Source organism: Haplochromis burtoni, unplaced genomic scaffold (genome assembly GCF_018398535.1).
Source record: "Haplochromis burtoni strain Fernald_Lab_line unplaced genomic scaffold, NCSU_Asbu1 Contig_53, whole genome shotgun sequence".
Taxonomy (NCBI): domain Eukaryota; kingdom Metazoa; phylum Chordata; class Actinopteri; order Cichliformes; family Cichlidae; genus Haplochromis; species Haplochromis burtoni.
In genome coordinates, this window is record NW_024582414.1 from 483,431 (window position 1) to 508,540 (window position 25,110).

The 25,110-nt window shown below is 41.0% G+C and overlaps 1 protein-coding gene across 6 annotated transcripts in view; it reads right to left on the reverse strand.

The window, feature by feature from the left end:
* The window catches only part of ddah1 (dimethylarginine dimethylaminohydrolase 1), an 81,747-nt gene that overhangs the window by 4,041 nt on the left and 52,596 nt on the right, over nt 1-25,110 (reverse strand). For all 6 annotated transcript variants that reach the window (XM_005923915.3, XM_042220670.1, XM_005923916.3 and 3 more), the window contains 4 exons: nt 18,173-18,272; nt 14,929-15,002; nt 8,200-8,319; nt 2,634-2,777 (listed from right to left, as the gene is read on the reverse strand). In XM_005923915.3, coding sequence (XP_005923977.1) covers nt 2,634-2,777; nt 8,200-8,319; nt 14,929-15,002; nt 18,173-18,272 — 438 coding nt within the window. The remainder of the gene's footprint in view (nt 1-2,633; nt 2,778-8,199; nt 8,320-14,928; nt 15,003-18,172; nt 18,273-25,110) is intronic.

Below are 25,110 nucleotides of genomic sequence, written 5' to 3' on the forward strand. Positions count from 1 at the left end.
CCCTGCCTTTGTTGATGTGGAATTATTATGTAACTTCACGAGCCAACTAAAAATAGACCGGAGATCAGGCCAGACAGTGTTTAGAATCAGAAAGCAGCAGACATCTTGCAGTGTCTTGGTAATTGTGCTGACAAATCTCTACATCTCACTGAGGGAACAAGCAACAAGTTCCCCTGGGAACTGTGCTAGACAGGATAGTCAGTTCAGATAAAACTGCCCTTGCTACATTACGGCTTGTATTATCTCTCGGAGACTGAAAGCATGAATGGAGATTTGAGAAGGTGTGTACTGGTATTCATTTTAAAGAACAAGGGTTATGTGCAGAGCTGTAGTAATCACAGAGGGATAAAGTTGATGAGCCATACTATAAAGATATGAGAAAGAGCTGCTGAAGCTGAAGAGTTGTTAAGAAGAGAGGTGATGATCAGTGAGCAGCAGTATGGCTTCATGCTGAGAAAGAGCACTACAGACCCGATGTTTGCTTTGAGAGTGTTGATGGAAAAGTACAGAGAAGGAGCTGCACTATGTCTTTGTGTTTGTAGAGAAAGCAACCGATAGGGTGCCAAGAAAGGAACTGTGGTACTGCATGAGGAAGTCAGGAGTGACAAAGAAGTATGTGAGGCTGGAAAGGACATGTATAAGGAGAGTGAAACAGTGGTGAGATGTGTAGTAGTAGGAGTGACGGATGGGTTTAAGGTGGGTGTGGGATTACTTCAGCTCTGCGCTCCTTCATGTTTACATTGGTAATGGACATGTTAGCAGATAAGTTCAGGCAGAAATCTCTGTGGACTGTGACGTTTAGAGACAGCATTGTGATTGTAGTGAGAGCAGAGAGCAGGTGGAAGAGAGTCTGGAGAGGTGGAGGTATGCTCTGGAGAGAAGAGGGATGAAAGTCAGTAGAAGCAAGACAAGAGTGAAAGGAAAGCTTAAGAAGATGGTAGTGAGATCTGCTTTGATGGATAGCTTGGAGATTGTGGCGAACCCAAAAAACAGGAGGATGAGATGCTCAGATTTTACTTAGAAGTCAGAGAGGCAAGGATGAGATGGTTTGGACATGTACAGAGGAGGGATAGTGGATACAGTGGACAAAGGGTTTTGAAGATAGAGCTGGCAGGCAGGAGGAAAAGAAGAAGACAACAAAGAAGATTCATGGATGCCGTGAAGGAGGATATGCAGAGGGCTGGTGTGGCAGTGAAGGATGCTAGACATTGCGTGAGATGGACGTAAATGATCTGCTGTAGGGAACAGCCAAAAGAAGAAGTAGTAGAAGTTATATCTTGTGCTATTAATATTTTTCCACTCTCTTCAGGCTACAATTTCTAAAAAGACAGTTTTTGGAGCCAAAACTGTGTTCCAGGTCAATTTCTGAAGCATTTGAACCTTTGAGAGGAAACTGGTTCATGGAACTAGCATACATATCTCAAATAGTGCTCCAAATGTTCTGTTAATATGTGCTTTCAAAAAGGGAAGTATGATATGCTCAAGATTTTATTATGTTCAAGTTGAATTCCCTCAGTTAATCTTGTTGACAAAAGTCTTCACTGTGGATTCTAGTCCAAAGACGCATAATTTGGTGAATTTTTCCTTCTAAAAATAGCTGGCGGAGGTTGAGGTTTCAACCACAGAGTACATTTTGAGGTTTGAGTACTGTCTCTGCAGATTGCAGGTTGCCAGGTTCAATCCTGTGAGAATTCTTTTGACTTGTTGTGATGTGGAATGACCCCAAAGCATCTAAATAACAGTTACGGCTCAGCCTGTCCAAACCCCAAAGAGACGGAGGTGAGACAATAACATGTCATTCACGTCAAGCGACTGTAGCAAGTACGTGTAACGGGTGAAAGGCACATCTTGAAAAATAAACAGCATGTAAGTAGGTCACTGCATGTTTCAGAGATATTTGAGAAAGCACGTAGCTGTGTGTATCCGTGTAGTGAAAATGTACACGGCGAGACAGCCGCTGAGCCAACACGGTTTCTCAAAGTTTGTCAAAGACGTTTTATTTGCAATATATTTGATGAATAGAAGTCTAATATTCAAAGGGCAATTAGTCCTGATCTTTCGGGAGAGAAATGTTGGTCTATGAAGTCTGCGACGCTCACCAGCTGGCTGCATATTATGCTGTTTGTGCTGATTGTTGCTGGGCAGCCACAGTGGATTTAACACTTTACATTTGAAACTGGCCAGAGTGAACCAAAACAGTAAAACTGGAAGTCATTGAACCTGTCAATGATATTAAACCAATTGTTACAGCAGCTGATTTGAACAACTTTGCTCAAGTTCTGAGAAAAACAAGACCTCAATGTCTCTGGCTCCTAGCCTGCGGTCTGATGCTCACAAAGGACACTTCTCATCAAACTGCAGGTTCTTTTGTTAAAAAGAAATTACAGCTCTGGCTGCGGTTAGCCTGCATTGGTCCACTAAAACAACCATGTAGCTTTTGTAGGGTTTCTTTCCCCAGTTGTTTTTCTCAGAGGTCTGGACAAGATGAACAACAACAAAGACAAGTGCTCCTTAAATCTAAACCGCTAAACCAATTTGGTTGTTCTGACGGTGGTCCTTCCTGCCAGGATTGTGGATGAATGTGCTTTATCGTCAGTGATACAAAGTTGCTGAATGTGGATGGGGAAAAGCACCTTTGCACTCTCTGGAAACTCCTCTGCTGTGCAGTGTAGAAGCACGTGTCCCTTGCTGGGCAGGTTCATGTAGATGCAGTTGGCGGCGAGGTCGTCGGGTACTGTCAGTTTGTCGTAGCGATGGTCACTCATCTGCTGCATTATCTACGCAATTGGGAGTGAGGAGACATGACAGGAAACAGACTTTGAGGCAAATGCATAGGTGAAAGTCCACATAATGTTCAGAAAGACAGACACAAGCCAGGCCATGAGAGATTTTGATTCAGAAGTGAGGCCTCAATACCAAAAGTCAGCGCCACATCCTTCTGCTGGCCAAACCGCCACAGGGGCCTGGGGGGGAAGGGGGCCGGGTGGGTTAATGGAGAACACAGGAGCAGACAGACATTCTTTCTCAGCAGATGTCATGTTATTTATGTAATCTGAAGGAGCTGAAGGTGGGACCGGCGGTGGGGGCTGAGAAGACGCTCGCGTTGCCAGGTGGAAGTCGGCGGGTGAGGATGTTATGACCAGAGGAGAGGCAGGTGCCTCTTAATGTTTATGAGCAGAACATCTGCAGATGGTTACCTCGGAGACGGGTAGGGGAGGGAAGGCTAGTGAAAAAAAAATGTCAACATTCAGAAAAAATATTTTGAGAAGGGAGATTTTTCCCCTGAATTAAACATACATACATATACATACATACACACATATATATATATACACATACACATATATATACATACACATATATCTATCTATCTATCTATCTATCTATCTATCTATCTATCTATCTATCTATCTATCTATCTATCTATCTATCTCATCTATCATAGCTGGGCCCACGTCCTCATTTTAGGTTTGGCAGCATTTTAGTAGGTAAAGGCGAAAGCTTGGACATGAATTAAGCTGCGGTTTGGGGAAGGCCTCGAAGAGGACTGGCGACGGCTCCTGGACCTGGCAGATCCCCATGTACTAAATAGAAGTGAAGAAGTTAAAGAACTGAAAAGGGGAGGGAGGGGCACGTAAACAAGAATGAACAGCTGGCAGAACTGGGGGAACCTATATAGATGAGAACCGGAAGGAGTGTGTTTGGAGGCGTGGTCCTGCTTCTGAAATTTCGATAATCTCCAATTACATATAGGCTACTGCACTGCATCCAAAAAGTGTGACGTCTGCTTGACGTACATAAAGGTTTAGAGGAGTGACTGTGAGAGAATGCGATGACACACTACTACAAATGTGGTAGAAAAACTGGTGCTTTGTGAGCACAGTGGGCTTTGTGGCTGTAGATGTTTTCATTTCACTTCCCACTGACAGGATCCATTGCACCAGGGAAGACAAAGGCATATATAGAAATTGGAAAAGGTCAATTACTGCAAGACCATTATATAGAAATATACATTACTCTGAACGTTTTATTATGTCCATTGCATTATAAGTCAAATATACTCACACTACTCACAGAAAAAGAAAATCAACCTTTTTCCAGTGTGAATAGTCACCTATTCCTATCCAAACAGCAAATGTGCTGTTCTAAGTGCTTTCCTGGGAAAGTATTCAGGACACAGGAAATGACACATGTTAGGGTTTCTGGCAGCACCATCATTGTTTGGTCAGGGTAAAGAGAGAAACAAGTGTGCAGTTAGTAAGAGCCAATAGAAAACTTAAGAGATTCATTGTTAAATGGACATGAAATCTCTAGAAGGTGCAGCATGTAAAGCAAACACATTAAGTAACCACTGTTTATACCAACAGAGTTGGTATAAAAAAAGATTTCACTGCGTAATATTATGACTGCTGCATTATAAAAGTACACCAAACTGTCAACGAAGCTACTGTTTTTGTACATCTAACAGCTATAACGAGTTTTTCTATTTACAAATGGTACAAGTGGTAAAACATCAGCTACAAATGGCACTCCTGGGTGCAGGGCTGCGGGACGAAGCACAGCAGTGTGCGCACATATGTCGGCAGATGCGTAATCAGACATTCCCAGGTCACTCGTGGGAGTGTTATGTGACTGCAACTGCCCTAAATGAAAACACTCAAGTCCATAGGGTGAGGGCCAACACGGTCTGTGACACACGTGAGTATTAAGAGTGAGTAAAATGTCGACTCCACCTAAGATCCCAGTTGTTCCTGCTTTACTCTTCATTTTCTCATTAAATTCAAGGGGAAATATGCGCATAAGAGAAATGACATACAGCAAGATTTCCTCATGTTTCATGTAAAATTTTGATCCATGAAATTCAATTAAATCCTCACCTGACTAATGAAACAGCTGGTTTTCTGTTCACTGCCAGACGCTGCAGCCAATCAATATAGGGGGCAGACCTCTTTTGTGTTTTTCTAAACTTAAAGATTCTTTAATTGAATCAAATCTTAAGCCTAAAGAACTGAAACGTATAGGAAATTATCCTAGATACCTTTACACAATAGTGGCTTTTAACGTCGTCATTCTGGATCTTCACCAAGTGTTAAACTACAGTCAATCGACACAGACTTAATTCGAACAATGGCTGAGGTCCAGCTAATACACAAGAGTGGTAACTGGGCAGCAAAATGTAGTCATTCAAAAGCTACTCGAACTAAATATTTACTGGATGGTAATAAAATCCCTCTGGGGCAATGACAAACCTGAGCAGTCTAGAAAAACACCAACAATTTCCAGGACCTTATGTGGGAATCAGCAGAATCTTTATCTTGGCACCTGGTGTGAACATTTCTAATGCTCACTTTAGCAATCCTTCCCAGAAACTGCTTAAAACTTATACAATATTGCTTTTCACTGAGCGGTGGCATCACGCACAAGACAAATACTACTTGATGCAGCTTCCAGATCTGGACAGGAAATGAGACTGAAATTGCTTCCTGTTGATGGACCATAAATGTTTGGTATTACTGGTCTAGTATTTTATTGCTGCAGTGTAATGTTTTCAGTGGAAAAGTACACAGAAAAAGGAAACGCAGGGGGAGGATGCAGGAAATTTCAGATGACATTTATCTAATGTTTAAGGCTGCTGCTATCGGCCCCTACAGCTGATTCAGGGACACAGTGGTATCACAAGAGGAAACCTAGAACATGCTGTGAAGGTCTAGATCAGGGTGTCAAACTTGTTTTACATTATGGGCCACATACAGCCAGAAAAAGAAGTACAGTTCCACTGATATGTCTTGTTTTCGCTACATGATAAGAATAAGAATAAGAAATAATTGTTTAAATTTACAGAAAACGTTCTGTTAGTACACGGCGCAGACTGTCCTGTAATTATTACATTTTTGTTTTTCTTAGTTTTTTCTTACTGAGTAAAAATCTGGGTTTTTTGCTTAGGATTTTTTACTTATTTATTTTGATATGCACATGGGGGAGGAAAAGCTATAAAACCACTTTTTCCAAACCCTGGTGGGCCGATTCTGGATCTTGGGCCTTATGTTTGACACCCCTGGACTAGATAGTAATGCCAAGTTTTATATTTGCTCAAACTAAAATATTGCAACAGCTATCAGGTGGATTGCTGTTCAATGTTGTTCGGACAATCATGGTTCTGAGGTGATATAAAGTCAACTTAGCTCTAGATTTTTATCTATGACTGTTTTACATGGTAACAGTGGTATGGAGTAAGTATGTAGTATGGGAGAAACAGAACAAGAAACAAAGCTTCAATATATAAATAATCCAAATCTGGAACCTACATTCTCCAACACTGGATTTGGCCATCAAAAAAAAAAAACTCCAACAGAACCTTCACCATGCCGTCACCTCATTATCTATAAAATTCAAGCGTGCAAGCATCCTTGAGGTGAAGATCAGACTCTGACCAACAGAGAGCAATGAGCTCATGAATCAAGCTAGGCTGGGTGAAGGGGCCACTGATGATCTACAGCCTGCCGGGCAGTCTGCTGTAGGAAGGAGGGGGGTAGTGCGAGATTACAGGGAAAGGGTGCTGCAGCCTCTGACACAGGCTGTATTTTGGGATGATGACTTCATGAGAAAAGCTTGGCAGTGACAGCAACAGATGGATGATGAAATCCATCCGGTCATTCTGCTAAACACAGATACGCGGTGCGCTCAGCCTTCCTGAGCATAGCCGAAATACAAACTACAGATCGTCGATGCTATTTTGTGATTGCAAATGAGTAATGCGTTACTCAACCCCGTAATAAAAATAAGGGCAGGTCCAAATTTTCTTGAACGCCAGCAAAGCGCAGCTCCCTAAAGACAGAATGAATTAGCTGGGCTCCAACTTTAATTTGCACAAAGTGTCTGCTGCATTCGACAAGGAGCCTCGTCGCCAGAAGAGCTGCATCTACATCCCAAACGAACAGTTTGGATTCATTAAATCTGCATTCATAAGATCTCGTTCTCCCTCACACAAAGAACATTATCTAATTACAAATCCAGGGCTGTTAAAGGCCCTTTAAAACAGGAGCTAATTGTTGCGAGAGAGAGGGTGACGTAAGCCATAATTAGAAAGCGAGCAGTCTGTCATTAAGTTTCGCTAGCGGCCACTCTTCGCCCCAGTAGCTAATTACTGGGGTGATCAAACAGGCAGGAATCTTAATGAGCTGGCACTGGATTATAAATTAATTCTATTATGCAATGATGCATAGGTTCCTGGGAACACTTTAGCAATGCAAACATGCTTACAAAACCAACAGGGCCAACCTTGTGCTTCTCTCGAGTACTTCAGCCTTCTTAGGAAGAGCTGCCTGATGTTCTCTGAGATACACTAAGCGACTTTTGCTTGATTTACAGTAACTCTGTTTAGTACTGAGCCAGCAGGGGGAGATATCATACTAGAAGGCAAATGAGGAATACTGCCAGAGGGAACCTGTCAAGCCCAAAGGTGTATGTGCTTGCCTGTAAGTCTTCATACTTATGTAATTATATATACACTGCCTGCCTTTGTGTTGTGTAAATACACATTTCGCTGAATTTCTCTTGTTTGTGCCACTGCAAAAGTTCACATGCTAATGTTTGGGAATTTTGGGGGATAATTCCATGGGAGGGATGGGCCGAGATTTATTGCACTCTCGGTGCAAACGAGCGATCCGTCTCTGTCGGGGTGTAAGCCGTCTCCTCTGTTCGGTCTTGGCGGTCCCCGGGTTTCTGTTGTTGGAGCTCGATCGATACAGGAGCCTTTTATGCAGTAATGAGCTCAAGCTGTTTAATGGAAGGACAATACAGTCGTAATTGAAGCTGGAGTGTGAGCGCCAGGGGCAATCCCCGCAGATTAGCTGAGAATATGAATTAATGGGGATGGATTTAGGTGACAGGTGGTTTCAATGTGCCTGGAGTGGGAAGCCGCCAACAAACTGTAAGTAAGGGAGTCTGCTCTGAATCAACACGTGCAATGTCCTGTCTTGTCGCGTTATTCTTTCAGGGTTGTTCATACTAACGGATCAAGCAGAATGTCAACCAAACGATGAAACAAAAAAAAAAAAAAGAAAAAGGATCCACTACTTCAATGTGCGTCAAAGTAAAGAAAAGACTGCCAATACATCAATTCACAGGTTTCCATGACTACAGCTAGGGAGAGCATAGTTACGGTGTACATACATAAACACACATACACAAGCTCCATACTTTGAGGGCTTTCTGTGCTGGTTCACTGGAGCCGATTACAATAAGGCCTGGTCCTCCCATGCTGCAGAAGCTCTTCAGGTGCAGGCCTTCGAGCACAGGCACAGTGGAAACAGCATAGTCCTGTAAAACACAATATCATTACAAACGCTTAATAAGCTCAAATAATATGACTTTCATTTCATGATGATAGGACAGGGTCAGGTAATGCTAATCATTTGGGGTTTGTAGCTTTAAATATTTAACAGGCTTTCTCATCACCTGCTAACAGGTTTCCTCAAGTAGTTCTTTACTGATAAGACAGAGCTTTTTATCTGAATGTAGGTGAACGAACGGTTTTAAACAAATGATACAAAAGGACGTTACTACTCAGCAACAATGCTTCTCCATCCATTAAACTACAGTACAACAATGAGCTAAAACATCATTCATTATAATATAGGGCTATATGTATATGTGTGTGTAAAGTTTTACTGTAGATTGTAAAAGCTCAGCAGTGATCTGTGTGGTATCATGGGGCCTAAAGTGGCATTGAAATAAAGTATTGTACAGCTCAGTAGCGGAAAAAGCAAGATGGTCTGAGAGATGCTGTTGATCTCAGGGCTCATGGGGAGATTACGCAGCACCTTGTAGGAGCCAGTTCTGAAAGGCTTTTTCTGGCTGTGGGACGTCTGCAAACCAAATGTTGCCATTAAAAGTGTTACAAAAACACACGTTACATAAAGGGTACTTAGAAGAACTGGCAGCGATAACAGTTTTATTAACACCTGGATTCTGGTTGGTTTTCACAGAACCCCTGGAACGTTTCAAATGTTAAGTGTCTTACGTAAGAATCGCTTTAAAGATACTGCTAAACATCCTCATTTGTTAAGACTGTGTGGGAGGGTTTGATTGGATTTATAGCGACATCGTGACTGCCATCGCATTTTTCTTTACACGTTTTTAAAACCTGATTGGTGCACAGAAATGCAAAACTCGGCCCTGCCTGCCAGTGACCATAGCTGTTTAAACTAAGGCAGAGAACTTTAGCGTTCATGCAACCACTTCTAATGAGAAAAAGAATCATACAGGCTTCTAAAGCTCCGACCCAAAGGATAAAAAAACAATAAAAATAGGATTAAAGAAATCCTATCTGACAGCTATATGGCTTGTTTTTGCAGATGAACAGAACTGTTTTGGAACCTATAGTTTTACATTTACCTTTAGCCTTTAACGGTTGATTTTGGACTAAGAACTCTCATTAAAACATCCGTTGAAAGCCGCCTTCTTTGCAAGGATTAAAGCCTTAAGGCCACGTTGGAGTTGCAGCATATTTAACGGAAATATTGTTTTACCCCTGACTTTGTTTTGTTTTACCCAGCAGAAGGAATCGAGCGATTAAACATTAGAAGCAAGGACTCAGGCCTTCATGTGGGAGAGACTTCTTAAGCCGGAGATGGGTCCTACTGTGATTCGTAAACCTTGAAGTGAGACCAAGATGCAATTTAAAATCTGACAGGATAAAGAGAGTCGAAGCTTATTTTCTAAGACCTTTTGTTCCTGAATACATTTGGATGACCTTATAAATTCAACTTCGCACCTAAGAAAAGAACTTTTCCAACAGACGCCCATATGTTTTCTTAATCACACAATGTGTTTTGAAGGGGTTTTTATAGCGTTCAGCTTCATAAAACTTACAAAGGAAGTGTACATTTTCCATCATTACACCCCATTTTTTCTTTCAACTATATGCTAACAGTTTTCAAGTAAATATTTGTATGGCACCAATAAAACGACACCATAATTCACCCAGTTATTGTGACTTCATCACATGAAAGACCTAAATTACCCCCTTTGCTGATGTCTTCCTGATTTCGAGTGAGAACAACTGAATTGTATAATTTTTTTATCATTCCTTATCCATAAACAGGAAGTTTCTGTGCAAAATTGGAAATGCAAGTCATGCATTCGTCCTTACCAAGATAAATCCTTAAGGGAAGAAAGGCTTGCTTTTCATCTTCACCAGCTGCCATGTTGTTAGCTGAAAACTTGACTGACTGAAGAAAAAAGGTAAAGCAAGCTGAGCTGGTCAGCACTTCTTACCCATGGCAGAAAAGAGGCGGTTTAACCTCTATATTACTTCCAAAATAAACGGACCCCATCAATAACACCAATTACTCTGACCTCTGTGCGGACCATAAAGAGATAATCAACATCTGTATGCAGTTGTGGAGTAGGCTACTAAATAACCTGGCAACAAAGTGATCCTTAATTTGAAAATGAAAGGAAAAAACAACAGCGACAGGAGAAATCCATCTGATATAAAACGGAAAGAACAACAATTGACGCTTAAGTGATTTTTCCTACTGTCTTTTGCCAGAGACGCATCATTAAGTCCTGTCTTATCAGAGATAACAGAAAACACAGAGGAATCCATAATGAGGAATTCAAATCAGATACAGATGGGAAGATGGAAGCACTACAGTAAGGCCATTCAGGCTATGGTAATGCGTTCAACTCTTGAACAGTATAACCCACCTCTGAACTTGTGTGTTAGCCAGCTTTTGGATTTGTCATGACTGTTCAGAGGGAATCCAAAAGTGTTACGAATAGGTCAAGCAGAACATCTTCACTTTAAAAGAACAGCCAGCAGGATAGACAGGTTCAACCTTTGTGACCAACCACTGTGATCCTGTTTGCAGCCTGCTTGTCCAAGTATTCCCTGAAGCTAATCTCTTGGTTTAGCTTGAAATATTGCTTTTATGTTGTATTTTTTTTCCCATGGATGTAGTAGTGAAAAGCAAGCCATGGCTAACATAAATCTGCATGGAAACTGAGTGAATCTCTAGAAGTCCTCTAAAGGCATCGAGTAGTTTAAAGCAGCATTTTTTGATCTAGGAGTATCTTGACAATGTTGTCTGGCCGTAACTATTTGGCCCTAACAAAGCTGCTGTCCACTTCTGTCTAAGAGGACAAATGTTTCCTCAGCTATATCTCAGAACACTTTATGCACAACCTGATGGAATAAATGAAAACTAAAAGGTTTGGGGGGAAAAATTAGCACAATCCAATGTTATTTATCTAAAAGCTCAGTAACACAATAATGAATTAAGTATCTAGAATGAAGCACAATTAATGATGATGGCACTATCGATTTACATCAGCATTTTCTAATTAGGATTTATTTATAACAAACAGAAACAACCTCATACCACGTAACACATTACACCCAACAAGTGGTGTTTTTTTCACGTCTTTCTCTGAGAAATTTAATTGGCATAAAGAAATTAATCTCTTATTAAACTTCATCCATCGATTCTCTTCCGCTTATCCAATTTTTAGAGTCACAGCGGGGCTGAAGCCGATCCCAGCTGTCACAGGGCGAGAGGTTGGTACACCCTGGGAAGATCCCTGATCTGTTGCAGTGCAAACACAGAGAGATAGACAACCATTCGCACTCACATTAACACCTATTGGGCAATTTAGAATCACCAGTTAACCTAACTAGCTGCACGTCTTTGTGCTGCAGGAGGAAGCCGGGAAGTTTCTTTTTACCTGTGATAAAACTTTTGATGGAACTATGAATGTCCTACAAAAAATGATTGCCCGAAAACTGTGATTACAGTTTTCCAGTAATGTAACACGTAACTGCCCTCAATTTGGACATAGCATCAGCTCTTTGTAAACATCTGGACGGCTAACACAAAGCTAGCGGAATAATGTTAAAGCTGAGTGTATGCAGACCCCAGATACGTCTATATTGTCAGTTGGTAATTATGTGGCAGTGTGATTCAGGCCACTTTGCTGAGAAGCATAAAAATATTGTAAAGGGAAGTGTAAAAAATACTTTCTTCAGAGAGTACTGAGTAATATTTGATACATTGCTTTTTTGAGTAATGACACTGATATGAGAATGCTGAGTATGAGAATAACAGTGTGTCATCACAGCAGTGATGAGTGAATGGAATGATTGAGGTTAATAATGGGACAGGAAGAAAGTGCCTGTGAACTGATTAAGAGGTTTACTCACCCAAATCAGCTTCATTTGTGTCATCAACTACTTTCTTTAATCATTATATACAGAGGTGGCAGAAGTTTGCACCAGCACTCGATTAAAAATGCCTCAAAGGCAGATGAAATCTGGAACTAGGATCAAACTCTTAATTGCTACAGGGACTTTTTACAGCTGCACTAATCAATACTCTCAGAGCGCAGTGGAGCTTAATAATAAAAAGTAGAAAGACCTTTTAAAACTTTATTTATTTTTATTCAGTGTTACACCCTCCTTTATGTATATATTTTGGGATTCAGAACTCATTGAATGCTAATGCTGGCTTACAATAAAAAGGGCTAATGTACCTCCATGTACACTCAGTGGGATGTCCTGAAAGGGTTTTCACATCTCCTAGCAACAACTGGTATTTTTTTATGTCCACAAAGTAGCCTCAATGCTGACTGGTACATCGGATGTCCTCAGAGGGATTTGCAAAGTGAATACAGCAAAGGAAGAAGTGAAAGCAGAGATGGAAGACTATATACGATGAAGATATATAATGGCTCAAAAGGAAGGAGTGAGGCAGAGATGGATGGAGAACAGAATGGAATTAGAGGAAAAAAAGGGCAGCAGAGCTTAATGAAAAAAAAACAAAAAACAAGATGGAGTGATGATACTATTACCCTCCTGGCCTAAAGCCTCCATGATTGATATCACATTTATCTCCTCCTTTCTTGTTTGAGATGTATAATTGCTTGCAGAAGGCTTTAAAGAAAAAGATTATTAAAAAGAATGTTTTCATATTGTCAAGTCAAGTTGGCTTTATTGTCACTTCAACCATATACAGTTAGTACACAGTGAAGCGAAACAAAGTTCCTCCAGGACCAAGGTGCTACATGCAACATAAATTTACAACATAAATTAACAGAAAACACTAAACTAGCTAACTAAGAGGCCTAGTTAGCTGGCTAGCAGAGACAAGACAGACTGACCTAACATAAATTACAACATAAATTAACAAAAACTAACTATCTAAGGAAGACTTTTTTTTTTTGTTAACAGACAGCAGACAACAAAGTGCACGTGCAAATGTGCAAATAAGAGCAACAAAGTGACAGTGTGACAAAAAAACACAATGTAACATAATAATAAGGTTTTGTGATGATGAGTTGAGGTAGTGGAGGAACAGTAAACATTCCTTAGTGTAGCAGCAAAAATTAGGAAGTAAAGAAGTTAGTGCAACAAGTCCAGTAATAATACTGTGCAAAAGAGCATTTACAGGTTGGTGTGTACGATAGTTTGGTGGTGTAGGTCAGTGTGTTTGCGCTTGTCTTGGTTAGTCAGTCCAGTCTCAATGTTTTGAGGTAGTTGAGTTAAGCTGAGTGATAATGTTTGTGTGTGTGTGTGTGTGGGTGTGTGTGTGTGTGGGTGTGTGTGTGTGTGTGTGTGTGTTTATCAGTCCACTCCCATTTTGCTGAGGAGACGGATGGCTTGTGGAAAAAAGCTGCTGCACAGTCTGGATGTGTGTGCCCGAATGCTTCGGTACCTTTTTCCAGATGGCAGGAGTGTGAAGAGTGTGTGAGAGGGGTGTGTCCGATCAGCCACAATGCTGGTGGCTTTGCAAATGCAGCGTGTGGTGTAGATGTCCTCAATAGAGGGGAGAGAGACCCCGATGATCTTCTCTGCTGTTCCCACTATCCGCTGTAGGGTCTTGCGGTCCGATATGGCACAGTTCCCAAACCAGACAGTGATGCAGCCGCTCAGGATGCTCTCGATAGTTCCTCTATAGAAGGTGGTCAGGATCGGTGATGGAAGCTGGGCCTTTCTCAGTCTTCTCAGAAAGAAGAGACGCTGTTGGGTTTTCTTGTGCAGGGAGCTGGTGTTGAGGGACCAGCTGAGGTCCTTCTCCAGGTGGATGCCCAGGAATTTGGTGCTGTCGACGATCTCCACAGAGGAGCTGTTGATGCTCAGCGGTGAGTGGTCGCCTCGTGTCCTCCTAAAGTCAACAACCATCTCTTTTGTCTTGTCAACATTCAGAGACAGGTTGTTGTCTTTACACCAGTCCGTTAGCCTCTGCACTTCCTCTCTGTACGCTGACTTGTCGTTCTTGCTAATGAGACCCACCACGGTCGTGTCATCAGCAAACTTAATGATGTGATTTGAACTGTGTGTTGCTACACAGTCATGAGTCAGCAGTGTGAACAGCAGAGGACTGAGCACACAGCCTTGTGGGGCCCCAGTGCTCAGTGTGGTGGTGCTGGAGGTGCAGTTCCCGATCCGTACTGACTGAGGCCTTCCGGTCAGGAATATATTTAGGAAATATATTTGAGATACTACTTTTACTTCTTATGTAATGGATCAGTTGTGAACTTTTCCAGTGACAAGCCTTTACTTTTACTTGAAACAATTGATTGAAATAGAATTGTGACTACAGCTTCCCTCACCTAAACAGAACATTTGATGCTTTTCAGCCTATTATCTTTAGGTACAATTCATCCTCAGCCACTTCCCTTCTTTCCCGATCATTTGTAGTTGAACAAATGTTGAGCATTCGGGATCTTAAACATTATTCCTGACACTTTGTTTCAGTCCATGACAAAGACTTTTTAAACAAAAAGAGACTTCTATCTTCTTCAGTGGCCAGACGTTACAAGCTAAAGAACCAACAGCAGCACAAACAAACAAGTGTAGCCCACATTCACCAACTTATTTGCATTTCCATGCAAGAATGCAGGCACTACTTTGCTACATAAATTCACCTTAAATGCATCTGCTAAGATCTCTGCTCCTCTCTGATTGGTCCGTTTGGAAAGTCCCACGAAGAACTCTCGACCTGTAGAGAGAATCTTTTAAGTATGTGAACAGAAAACCAGCAATACAGCAAGCATGAGAAGCTACAGTAGCAGAATACTCCAGACAGCACACCGTGTACTTTATGCATGCCTGCGAAGGGGGGCCAACTGTGGTTAGTATGGTGGCACATAGGCAGAAAGCCTTGAATGCCTGGCGAGGTATTGAGCAGCACACTGAGCTAAGGGATGGGCTCCTAATGTTGCTGCTGAGCCTTTACACTATAAGCCATTAGCACATGCCTTGCCAACAGGAAATGTTTCTAGCTCTGCCATGTGAAACCAATTTCAGCTGGAAGGAACAACAGCACAGAGCCAGTGTCTAGAAACCCAATTAACTGTACTGTGCATTTTCCTAGTGGTCTGTGAAGCGGAGAAGATACTGACCCACATTTTAACTCACGACTGTAAGTGAACATACAGAAAATCGAATAAAAGACCACCATGCTCTTGCTTGCACCGTGGTCTTACTGTGCAGAATGGCACATGACGGTTTTGTTTGTCGGTGGGATGTACAGCTAGGTTCACTGAGGCACCGGGTCATCGAGGTCACATGGAGGAATGCCTGTGTGGAGGATCTCAAAGCACAGATGCATATTTACAGACACGCAACTGTCTGCTCACAGAGTATGAACTAGAGGCTACCCTCTGCCATTTCACTACATTTCTAACAAGTAGAGTAGTCCTCATACAACCTAAACACAGCAAATCACCAAGTTCTATGTGTTGTTAGTATGTCTGTGAAGGTTCAAAGTCATCCAGGTCATCATAGTAGAAGATACTGAAGGTCTGGAACTGGAGGACCTTAGAACTGAAGAAGCTTCTCGGATGAGAGGTGAAACGTCTTCAAGCAACTTAAAGAAGTCCAGGCACTTTTCTTTCCAAGCTCCTTAGACTATGTGTTGTTAGCTACAGAGTTTCTCCTCATCCCTTAAGATATTTATTCCAACAGTCATGACTTCAAATTTGCATGATATGAGACATTTCATGCTTTCAAAGACTTTGTTTTAAATATAAAGATAAAGACCTCACTGTGAAATTTGTGTTTGTAATTATTTTAAACACTTTTTAAATACTTAATTGCACCGTATACAAAAATGTAGGTGGCCTTCTGTACACAGATTAAGTGTACAGGTTTAAGTTTTTTTTTTTTTTTAAAAAGGTAACTTAAACAAAATGGTGAATGGCTGAAAAGCATGTCCAGGATGAAAAAGGCACTATTTGTTTCCAGATGATAGCATTATACTATATTTCTGGAAACAAAAGGATCACATGACTCCTCTTTACCTCTCTCTGTGACACAACAGGTTGGCCTCTGGTCATACACATTTATCTGTAGCAAAACAGCCATTCCTGAACCTCGATGAATTTAAGCTACAAACTAAGGACTTGGGTTTCTTTGTGAAGTTTTTTTTTTAACCTGTACAGGTCTAAGTAAAAAAGTAACTTCCTCAAACTGCTCAGTGAACCATTTGACTGCACGACCCCCAGTTATTTAAAATACAATTCATGAATGAACTGCAAGAGATTAAATATCAGGATGCTGATATTTACAGTGGATGAAATAAGTATTAGATCTCCTGCTGAATTTGTACATTTATAGTCGCAGACTGGAGAAACCAGTTGGCAAGCACAGCATTAAGATGTTTCCACCAGGTGTGCACACATCTCAGAAGAGATTTTGGGCCGCTCGTCTTTACAAAAACTCTCTAAATCTTTTAGGTTTCTTGGCTGCAGCTTGGCAGTTTAAAGCTTCAGCTCTCTCCACAGATTTCCAATAGGATTGGGATTCTTTAGATCATATTCACTATTTCTCTTCCCTTAAGTATAGCGGGAGCAGGTAGTTTTTCTCTGAATTGTTTAGATGTTCACTCACAAACTTAAGATGAGCCTGTACATGTGCCTCCTTGAGCAGGGGGAGCACTGCAAGATTTCAGTCCATGTGCATAAAAATGTTTAGATATTGTTAAGGGTTCAAATATTGAGGAGGGATAAAGGAGGAATTCCAAAATAACAACAATGATCCGGCCGGGTGGAGTCAAACGATGATTTTAATGAACTCACGCAGCGTGGGGAGATGCACACTGCAAAACATCAGCTGTAGATCTCTGCCCAAAAAGACACTTCAGATTGCTTTTGATTCATCAGGGTTATCGCCCCCTCATGCGTCATCAGATACAATACATGCATACGCTAAATCAAAACCACAATGACTTTTAACACAGTTTGCAAAGAACATTGTCTCAGTCTCCACGGCAGGTGCTTCCTGTCCATCTTCTGACTCTCGCTTCTCCAAAACCTCGGGCCATGCTCTGCAACAAACTAGCAATTCTGCACGCACAAAAATGCAGTTGCAAGCAAATACATCTGAACTCTCACCTAGAACATAAGCCTACCTACAGTGTGTGCAGGTGTATGTGTGTGTGTGGCTCGACCTCACACAAACTTTGTCTTATGAGAAGAGAGGCCAATTCTCATGTGCATAATAACCTAACTGAAACTATATCTGTAATATGTTGAATAAATGTTTTAATCAAGAACCTCTACTAAAAGCTTAATCAAAAGATATAAATGAATAAAAGACAATAATGAATAATCTGGTTATTCAAATAGCATCCTCCCAACAGCTCCTCAAAGTAACTCACACTTAGACTCTGCTTTAGTTTCACTTTCACAAACACGCTCTGCAAAAGCCTGCGCTTCCTGTCTACTTTGGCACAGAGTGTACTCAGAGTTAGGCCTTTCTTTTATAATGCAATGTAATCTGCATATAAACATTTAAGATTATAAAAAGCATTCAAAAGCATTTAAGATTATAGATTCAACTCAACAGTTTAAAGTGGTTATCACTGCACCTGTAATAAAGGCTAATTGGGTGCCAATATGTTTAAACATCTGAATGCAATAACAATACTGCAGATTGTATTATTAATGCAATGGTAATGATGATAATTATGACCAATAGCAGCAAAATATTTCTCTAATCCCCACAATATATTAATATCTTGGCTGGTTCAGATCTATGAAGTGGTGTCGTTGATGTTGTGGGACTCAAAAATGAGAGGGAAGTCTCAGTTTGCTGGTTTGGAATGACCAGACAAAGGTTAATGAATAATCAATAAAATACAGTGATTGAAGAGGCAGAGTGACGTACCCGTAAAAAGGACATCTCCTCCATCCAGTGTCGCATTCTCATCAGTCATTTCCACAATGTTCAGATTTAAATCCTTCAGAGCCCCTTTCATTGCCTCCGTCTGGCAGAAAAACAAGGACACAAACAGAATTAAAGTTAAAACATGTGTGCACATAAAAAAAACAAACAGAACTGTGATGACTTACAGTAAACTACTTCAGCATTTCCTAATATTATGATATGATCCAGGATCTAAATACTGGTTCACGAGATTGTTTGTAATGAAAAAAAAAAACTCTTTTCTCCCCAACAGGTTATGGTGACATTACAGTGAGCCATGAAATGATGTCATTTTGTAAGAAGTGCATTAAAACTTTTACAAGGCAGAAGTTGTGGAAAAATAGGTACGGTGAATGACCAGCACAAATTTAGCACAAATACTTCCTGCTGTCCTTCTGTTCTGGGTCATCTGTCTTTAATACGCTTAAAAGGAAGGGAATGTAAGGATGGCTGCCACCTGGTGATTATTAGCATATATAATGGAATACATCTCCCTCATGGAATATTACGGGAAATCCACACTTCACCTGTATGTCCCCTCTGCTGAACTCAAAACCTGGGGGAAAGAGCTGGTCTGTTTTTGGCTCAACCTTCAGCTAATCTCCTCTCTTGTCTGACCGCCCAGTGCGATTTTACTGTCCTGTTTTTTGGGGTTCCTGCGGGAGTAGTTTCCAAGGCCAGTCATGTTAGCAGGAGCATCAGTGTTTCCACAGGCCCTATCTCACTATGACCTCAGCCTGGCCACTATAATGCCTTTGCTTCTCTTCAACTGCAAAAGGCCAAAGCATGAGGTCATCCAGGTAGACTGCCATGTGCTTCCAGATAACACTGGGGAGGCCTGCAAATACACAGATTTACCTTCTCACCTGCGCATACATCAGCAGTGGTGCACAAAGGCATCCAAAGCAGGTGTACTGGAATCGCTAGCACCTAGCAGGACATTTGGACAACTAAGTGGCTTTATGACCCAGTGATTCACAACCCGAATGGCAAACTTCCAATCCACTCACTTTCCAGAAGTAAAACTGTGGAATCCTCCGTGTTTCGTCTATATTGCATGTTCATCTCAGTTAACCAGGGGGAACACAGCGTTCTTCCAAGAAACTGGGGTTCACAAATTCATTAGTGGTTTCTTAAAAGCTCTGACAGCAAAAGCGTGCGGTACATAAAGAGCTGTATAGGTAACAGTTAATCCCATTCATTTTTCTTTGTGCGTTGCCAAGCCACATTCTGCTTTCTATTTAATTAGGTTTGTAGATAGGTTATGTGAGAAATAAAAGGTTGAGTCAGGTCCCGAGGAACGATCCAGATGGGTGAGAGACATCTTGTGCTTTTGATGTTTATTCGGTTCATGTGTTATGCTGCCTTTGTGTGTCATGGCGTTGGAGTCTTGGCATGTCCTGGCAAAGTTTTTCCTTGTGCCATCACCAATTCATCACACATAATAAAACTTCAGTCAAATGAGTCAATTCAGACACTGATTGATATGGTTGGAAAAAACCCTGTTAGTGATGTCAGGTCTGCACACCAAAGCTGAAAAGAAGTGTCTATTTATATATGTAAGCAGGCATACTTTTTACCTACTGGGCCTCACATACCGGCCAGTGTTTCCTTCTTATATAAGGCATCCCACTACCTCAGTACTCTGGCATTTCCTCTGGAATCACTGGAGATGATGTGACCTGACCCAAAGGGTCCCCAATCACCACATGAACCATAATGGCCCCCATGAAGTGAAAGCATCTGCCCTGTGGGCTGTGCTGTTCTGTGTGTGGCACATGTGGACATAGAAGCTCACATGACTGAATTAAATTTCAGTACAAATGGAAAACAAGAATAAAAAGTGGTTTTGTAGAAAAATCTGACTTCAAAAATATAATGAATTAGTAACATGTCACCACATTTCACTGCACACCGAGAAGACACAGTAGTGTATTGTAGTGTGAATGTTCAGATATATTCCTACCCAAAGATGGCAGGCTACAGACATGTTTTCCTTTAAATCAGTGGCGTAGGTACAAATGTTTTCTGTATTTGGAGACTTTGGCCAATCACAGATCTTCACAGTCAAGATTAGGGGAGTATTACCAAGTCAAGAAGGGAAACAACTCTATGTAGGAGCAGATTAAAAAGGGGACTGCTGTCTGGGACATTGGGGTTTGAATCGTGAGGTTCTCTGATGGGAGAAGCAGGCTTGCTTACAAGTCCAGAGTGACTCGGGAGATATGGCTTTCAGAATATCTGCAGGTGGAGAGCATCACAGAGCCCACACTACAGATTGGCCCCTGGCAACATAAAAAAATTGAACAGGTAAAACTGGGATGCTCTGGATTTTAGCCACTAGTTTGGGGCAAAATGCTTATACTTTTGACGAAATGCTTTTCATAACATTCAGATACATAGAAAAGTGTAGTTAACACTCCAAACATGTTGTTGCAACTCATTTAAATCAATCACTCACTCACTCATATTCTACAAATAATAATAAATATTTCAGGTCCTTTGGATTCAGTCTTGCTTGGGTTAGAAGTACCGTTCTCAAAAGAAGCACTACAGTGACAATAAACACATGCACCTGTTTGTGTGTGTTTGTGTGAACTTGCATTCATATCTTTGTGGGGACCAAAATCCCGTTCCCCACAATGTGAAGGCATTTTTGAGACTCAAAATGTGGATTTAGCATCAGGGTTACAATTGGGTTATGGTTAGGTTGAGGGTTAGACATTCATTTTTGATGGTTAGAGTTAGGGTAAGGGGCTAGAGGAAGCATTATGTCAGTTAGATGTCCCCACCAGATATGAAATACCTGACATGTGTGTGTTTGTGTGTGTATAGATTTTCTATGAGCTTTGGTATTTCAAAACACCTCTCTGTTGGCAGCGGCAGGAAGTTTTTCTTGGCTCATGTGCGGCCCGCTTTCACATCTCCATCTGTCTTCTGCTTATTGTTGATGGCCGATTTTGAGGTTCCCTTCAGCCTGTTGTAACAAATTCATTTGCGTAATATATTTGTGTATATATCTGTGCATAACCAGGAGTATAAAATCACTTTTTCTGCTCTCATAAAGACTGGTAGGAGCAGTGAGGATTCTGTTTTGATATGGTAACCTGCAATTTATGTCTCGAGGCTTTATTTTTATACATCGCAGCTGTATTCTGAGATGTTAGAACTTAAAACACGTGTGGTACACATGATTACATTATACTAAGCGGTTTCTAAATCTTAAATCTCTGTGTCTGCTGTAGGTCTACTTGAACACAGCTAAATTATTCACCTTGTAATTTTGCTTGTGTTTCTTTAGATCGTGGCATGAGGCGTTTCTTTTTGAGATCTTTGAACCTGCTTCACTTTGTCACACAGGTTCTGATTAAGTGATTTCTGGATTCAACAGGTCTGCCAGTAATCAGACCTGAGTGTTTAGTGAAACTGAACTCAGCTTTCCAAAAAACATGGATAATCACAGTTAATTCATGATTTAACAACAGGGGCAAATACTTTTTCATACAGGACCAGGATGTTCTGGATAACTTTTCTCCCTTAATCAATTAAATCATCATTTAAAAACTGCATTCTGTATTTACTTGGGTTATCCTTGTCTAATATTAAAATGTCTTTGATGACCTAAAACATGCAAGTGTGACAAAATATTAGGAAATCAGGAAGGGGGCAAACACTTTTCACACCACTGTTGTTCAGCGCTTAACTCAGTATGAAGCCCCCCCCAAAAAAGGTTTACTGCCACTGTACACACAGCAAAATCATAATTGATATCTGGTGTGCCATTTCTTGCCACGCTGGCTCTCCCTTTGAGACAGATGTCGATTCGGCTCTGTGACCAGCCGGTTGAAAGGCGTAACAATAATGCCGTCTCCATTCCTTTTCTGTACCTTTCACACAGACCGTCGAGGCAGAATAAAGGTGCAACAGTCCCACCTTAAACGGGCTCTGTGAAAGGGGCTTCTGTCTCTCACATTCCCTCTATTCTCTTTAAGCCCTCGTGGCAGGGTCAAGAATGCTCCTACAGTGACTTCTCATGCAGAGTGGCCTATTATCTCTCACTGTGAGGGACATCCAATACCCCGTCCTGCCTAGGTGCCAACTCGCTTTGCCAGTCCTCCTTCTCCTCTCCCTCCCGCAAACCATCCTGTGTTCCTTATTCTCTCCTCACCCCTTCCCCCTTCCTCCTACTCCCCGTTGCCCACCAGAGTGCTTGGCCAGGCGGCATGCTGTTAGCCAGCACCCTGCTTTGAATGAAAAAGGCCTTTTAAAATTCATTAGAGGCTGAAGGCTCCGAGGCCAGTCGGTCTGCCTGCCACATTCCTGCCGTTCCTGCACAGGACAGGGGAGACGGAGCAGAGAGAACAGCCCTTTATTTGAGGCTTTTTATGGACCAATTCTCCCTTCTCTCGCCCCTGGTACCCGTGGATATCGCATTCTGCTAAAAAGGACCATCAGTCTGATAGAGCGCAGTGCATTTGGAAAGGGAATTGAGTACATAACAATAGCATTCCTGAGGGTCATCCTAGCCTCCCTACACCAGGCAACAGAGTCCCACGCTCCAGTATAATAGGGATACAGCATTCCTGAGAGTCTAACACACAAGGAGGTGGAGTGACAGTCAACTGGTATTGTTTGTCAGTTTATAACGCACATAAAAAAGTTGGCATGTAGTGCCAGGTGGTTTGTGGTTTGGCTACAAACTATTATTTTTCTGATATCTTGGTTTGGATGAATTTGACATAGTTGAAGATTCCGTTAAAACAGTTAAAAATAACATAAATGGAAAAATATTTATCTTCATTCTTCTACCTCTGACTGCTTAGGAGAGGCATAACAAGCACAACACCAAACTATGCTAAACACTACACTGGCAATCTTCCAAACTGGCAAAATAATCAGCAAAAACACATACATACACTCAGTTTGTCTCTTGTGGTCAGACAATTTATGATCAATATCAAGCTGTTGTTGCTTGTCTGCGGTTAGTCAAAATCAAAAATGGTGAAGATTATGAAACATGGTGGAAAATGGTTAAAAGAATCCATAAAAAACATAATTGCTCGATGTGGATCATTTTTCATTAAAGTCCAAAATACAACACTGGTGGAGGATATTCTTGTAGTTTAACTCTGTTTGGGTGACCACAATCTCAGAGAAGATATACAGAGACGATGAAAGTTATTACCCCTCCTACTGAATTTAGAGTTGTTGTCAGAAATTTCACAAATGCTGTTTTTAGAAGAGGAAATGTTTTTCATCAAACTGTTTCTAAATATACCAGTTTTCTTTAGAAAATAACAGAATTAATTAAAAGAAACAAAAATTACCAGGGTCAATATTATTAGCCCCCTGAAAAACCTTTTAATTGAACCCTAGCAGAAACCACTGCTATGCAATCATATGTTTTAACTTTGTAAAAAAGTTAAAACTGAGGGTTATCTTCGAATTTCCAAAGGTTTGAGCTGCCACGTTAGAAAGCATTATGGCATAATCAAAATAAATCATAGGACGCGCTTCCAATATATATAATCACTGGGTGTCTTTTTGTTATATTTCTTTAAGAGTTCAAAATATGTTAATTACATAAATAAAATGTAATTTTCTCTGTAGCACTGCATGGATTTCACAAGCAATAGACCTTAGTGGTTCACACAAAGCATAAAGGTAAAAAAACAATATATACAGTGCTGTCTTCATTTTAGATGTCAAAAAGTATTTGCGGCTCCCAGTGTTTTCTTTTGCGTGGAAATCGCGTCTTAATGGCTTAAATTTGGGTGTTAAAGGTTGCTGACCCCTGGTCTAGACTGTCATTTTGTTTTCCAACATGACATTGACTCAAAACATATATCACTCCTGGTGAAGAACTACCTCCAGAAACCCAAAGTGGATTGACTGACTTGCACAAAGCCCTGACTTGAATCCCATTTTAAAATCTGAGAACTGAAGACCAAGGTCCATTCCAGTAGACCACCAAACCTAGAGAATGGCTTGGATTGCTTGCTGGAATTGTGACATAACTGACTGTTAGGTTTTGTTTGTTATTAAATAATTTTGTTTCTGTGTGCAAATTAAAATAATGTAAGCATCCAAAATATGTTACAAAATCCTCGCTCCGTTTAACAGCACTTGGGAAACACTTAAAAAGAATTACATTTTCATAGTTGGAGTTAATAATTCTGACTTCATCAATAGCTGGCATTTTATCAGGTAAACTAAAAACAGGTGCCAGCTGCAAAGTTATCGAGAGTGGACAGTACAGCTAAATCACTGAAAAATTCCACAGAGCTGAGGGAATCTGCAGACTCAGATGATTACGATGTAATTTAATCCATCAATACAATAGGAGCAGCCTTAACATTTCTCTTGGAACCTGAAAGGATTCATAATAATAAACAACCAGTCTCTAATTCAAATAGCTCAATACAAAAAAATCAATAAAGAAAAATGAGGATTGCTTGCAGTGACATATGAACGCGCGTTTGAACAGGGAGCCTTATGCGTCACAGCTGAAAATTTGGCTGGACATCCGGGACGCAGATGACGATCGTGGCAGATAGCAAATGCCAAACACAGAGAGATGTTCAAAGACAACAGAGCACAAAATGGGACTAATGACTGCCTTTTAGTCCAAACGACTAGACAAAACTGACAAAAGGAGACATACAGAGCATCACAGATGGGTGCATACATGGGAAAATGTGCCCACTCTGATGCTGCAAAAGTGGTCAAATGGCACATTCTTAAAGGAAGCTAACGTTGAGGGCTAACAACAGCATGAAATGACAAAAACTCATTTCTTGTGCAGCCACAAGAAAACAAATCCTCTGTGGCCTGTCTCTGCATTACCTAAACAAATCCTTGATGTATGTTGGAACATACCTGTGGTTAACCAAGCCATG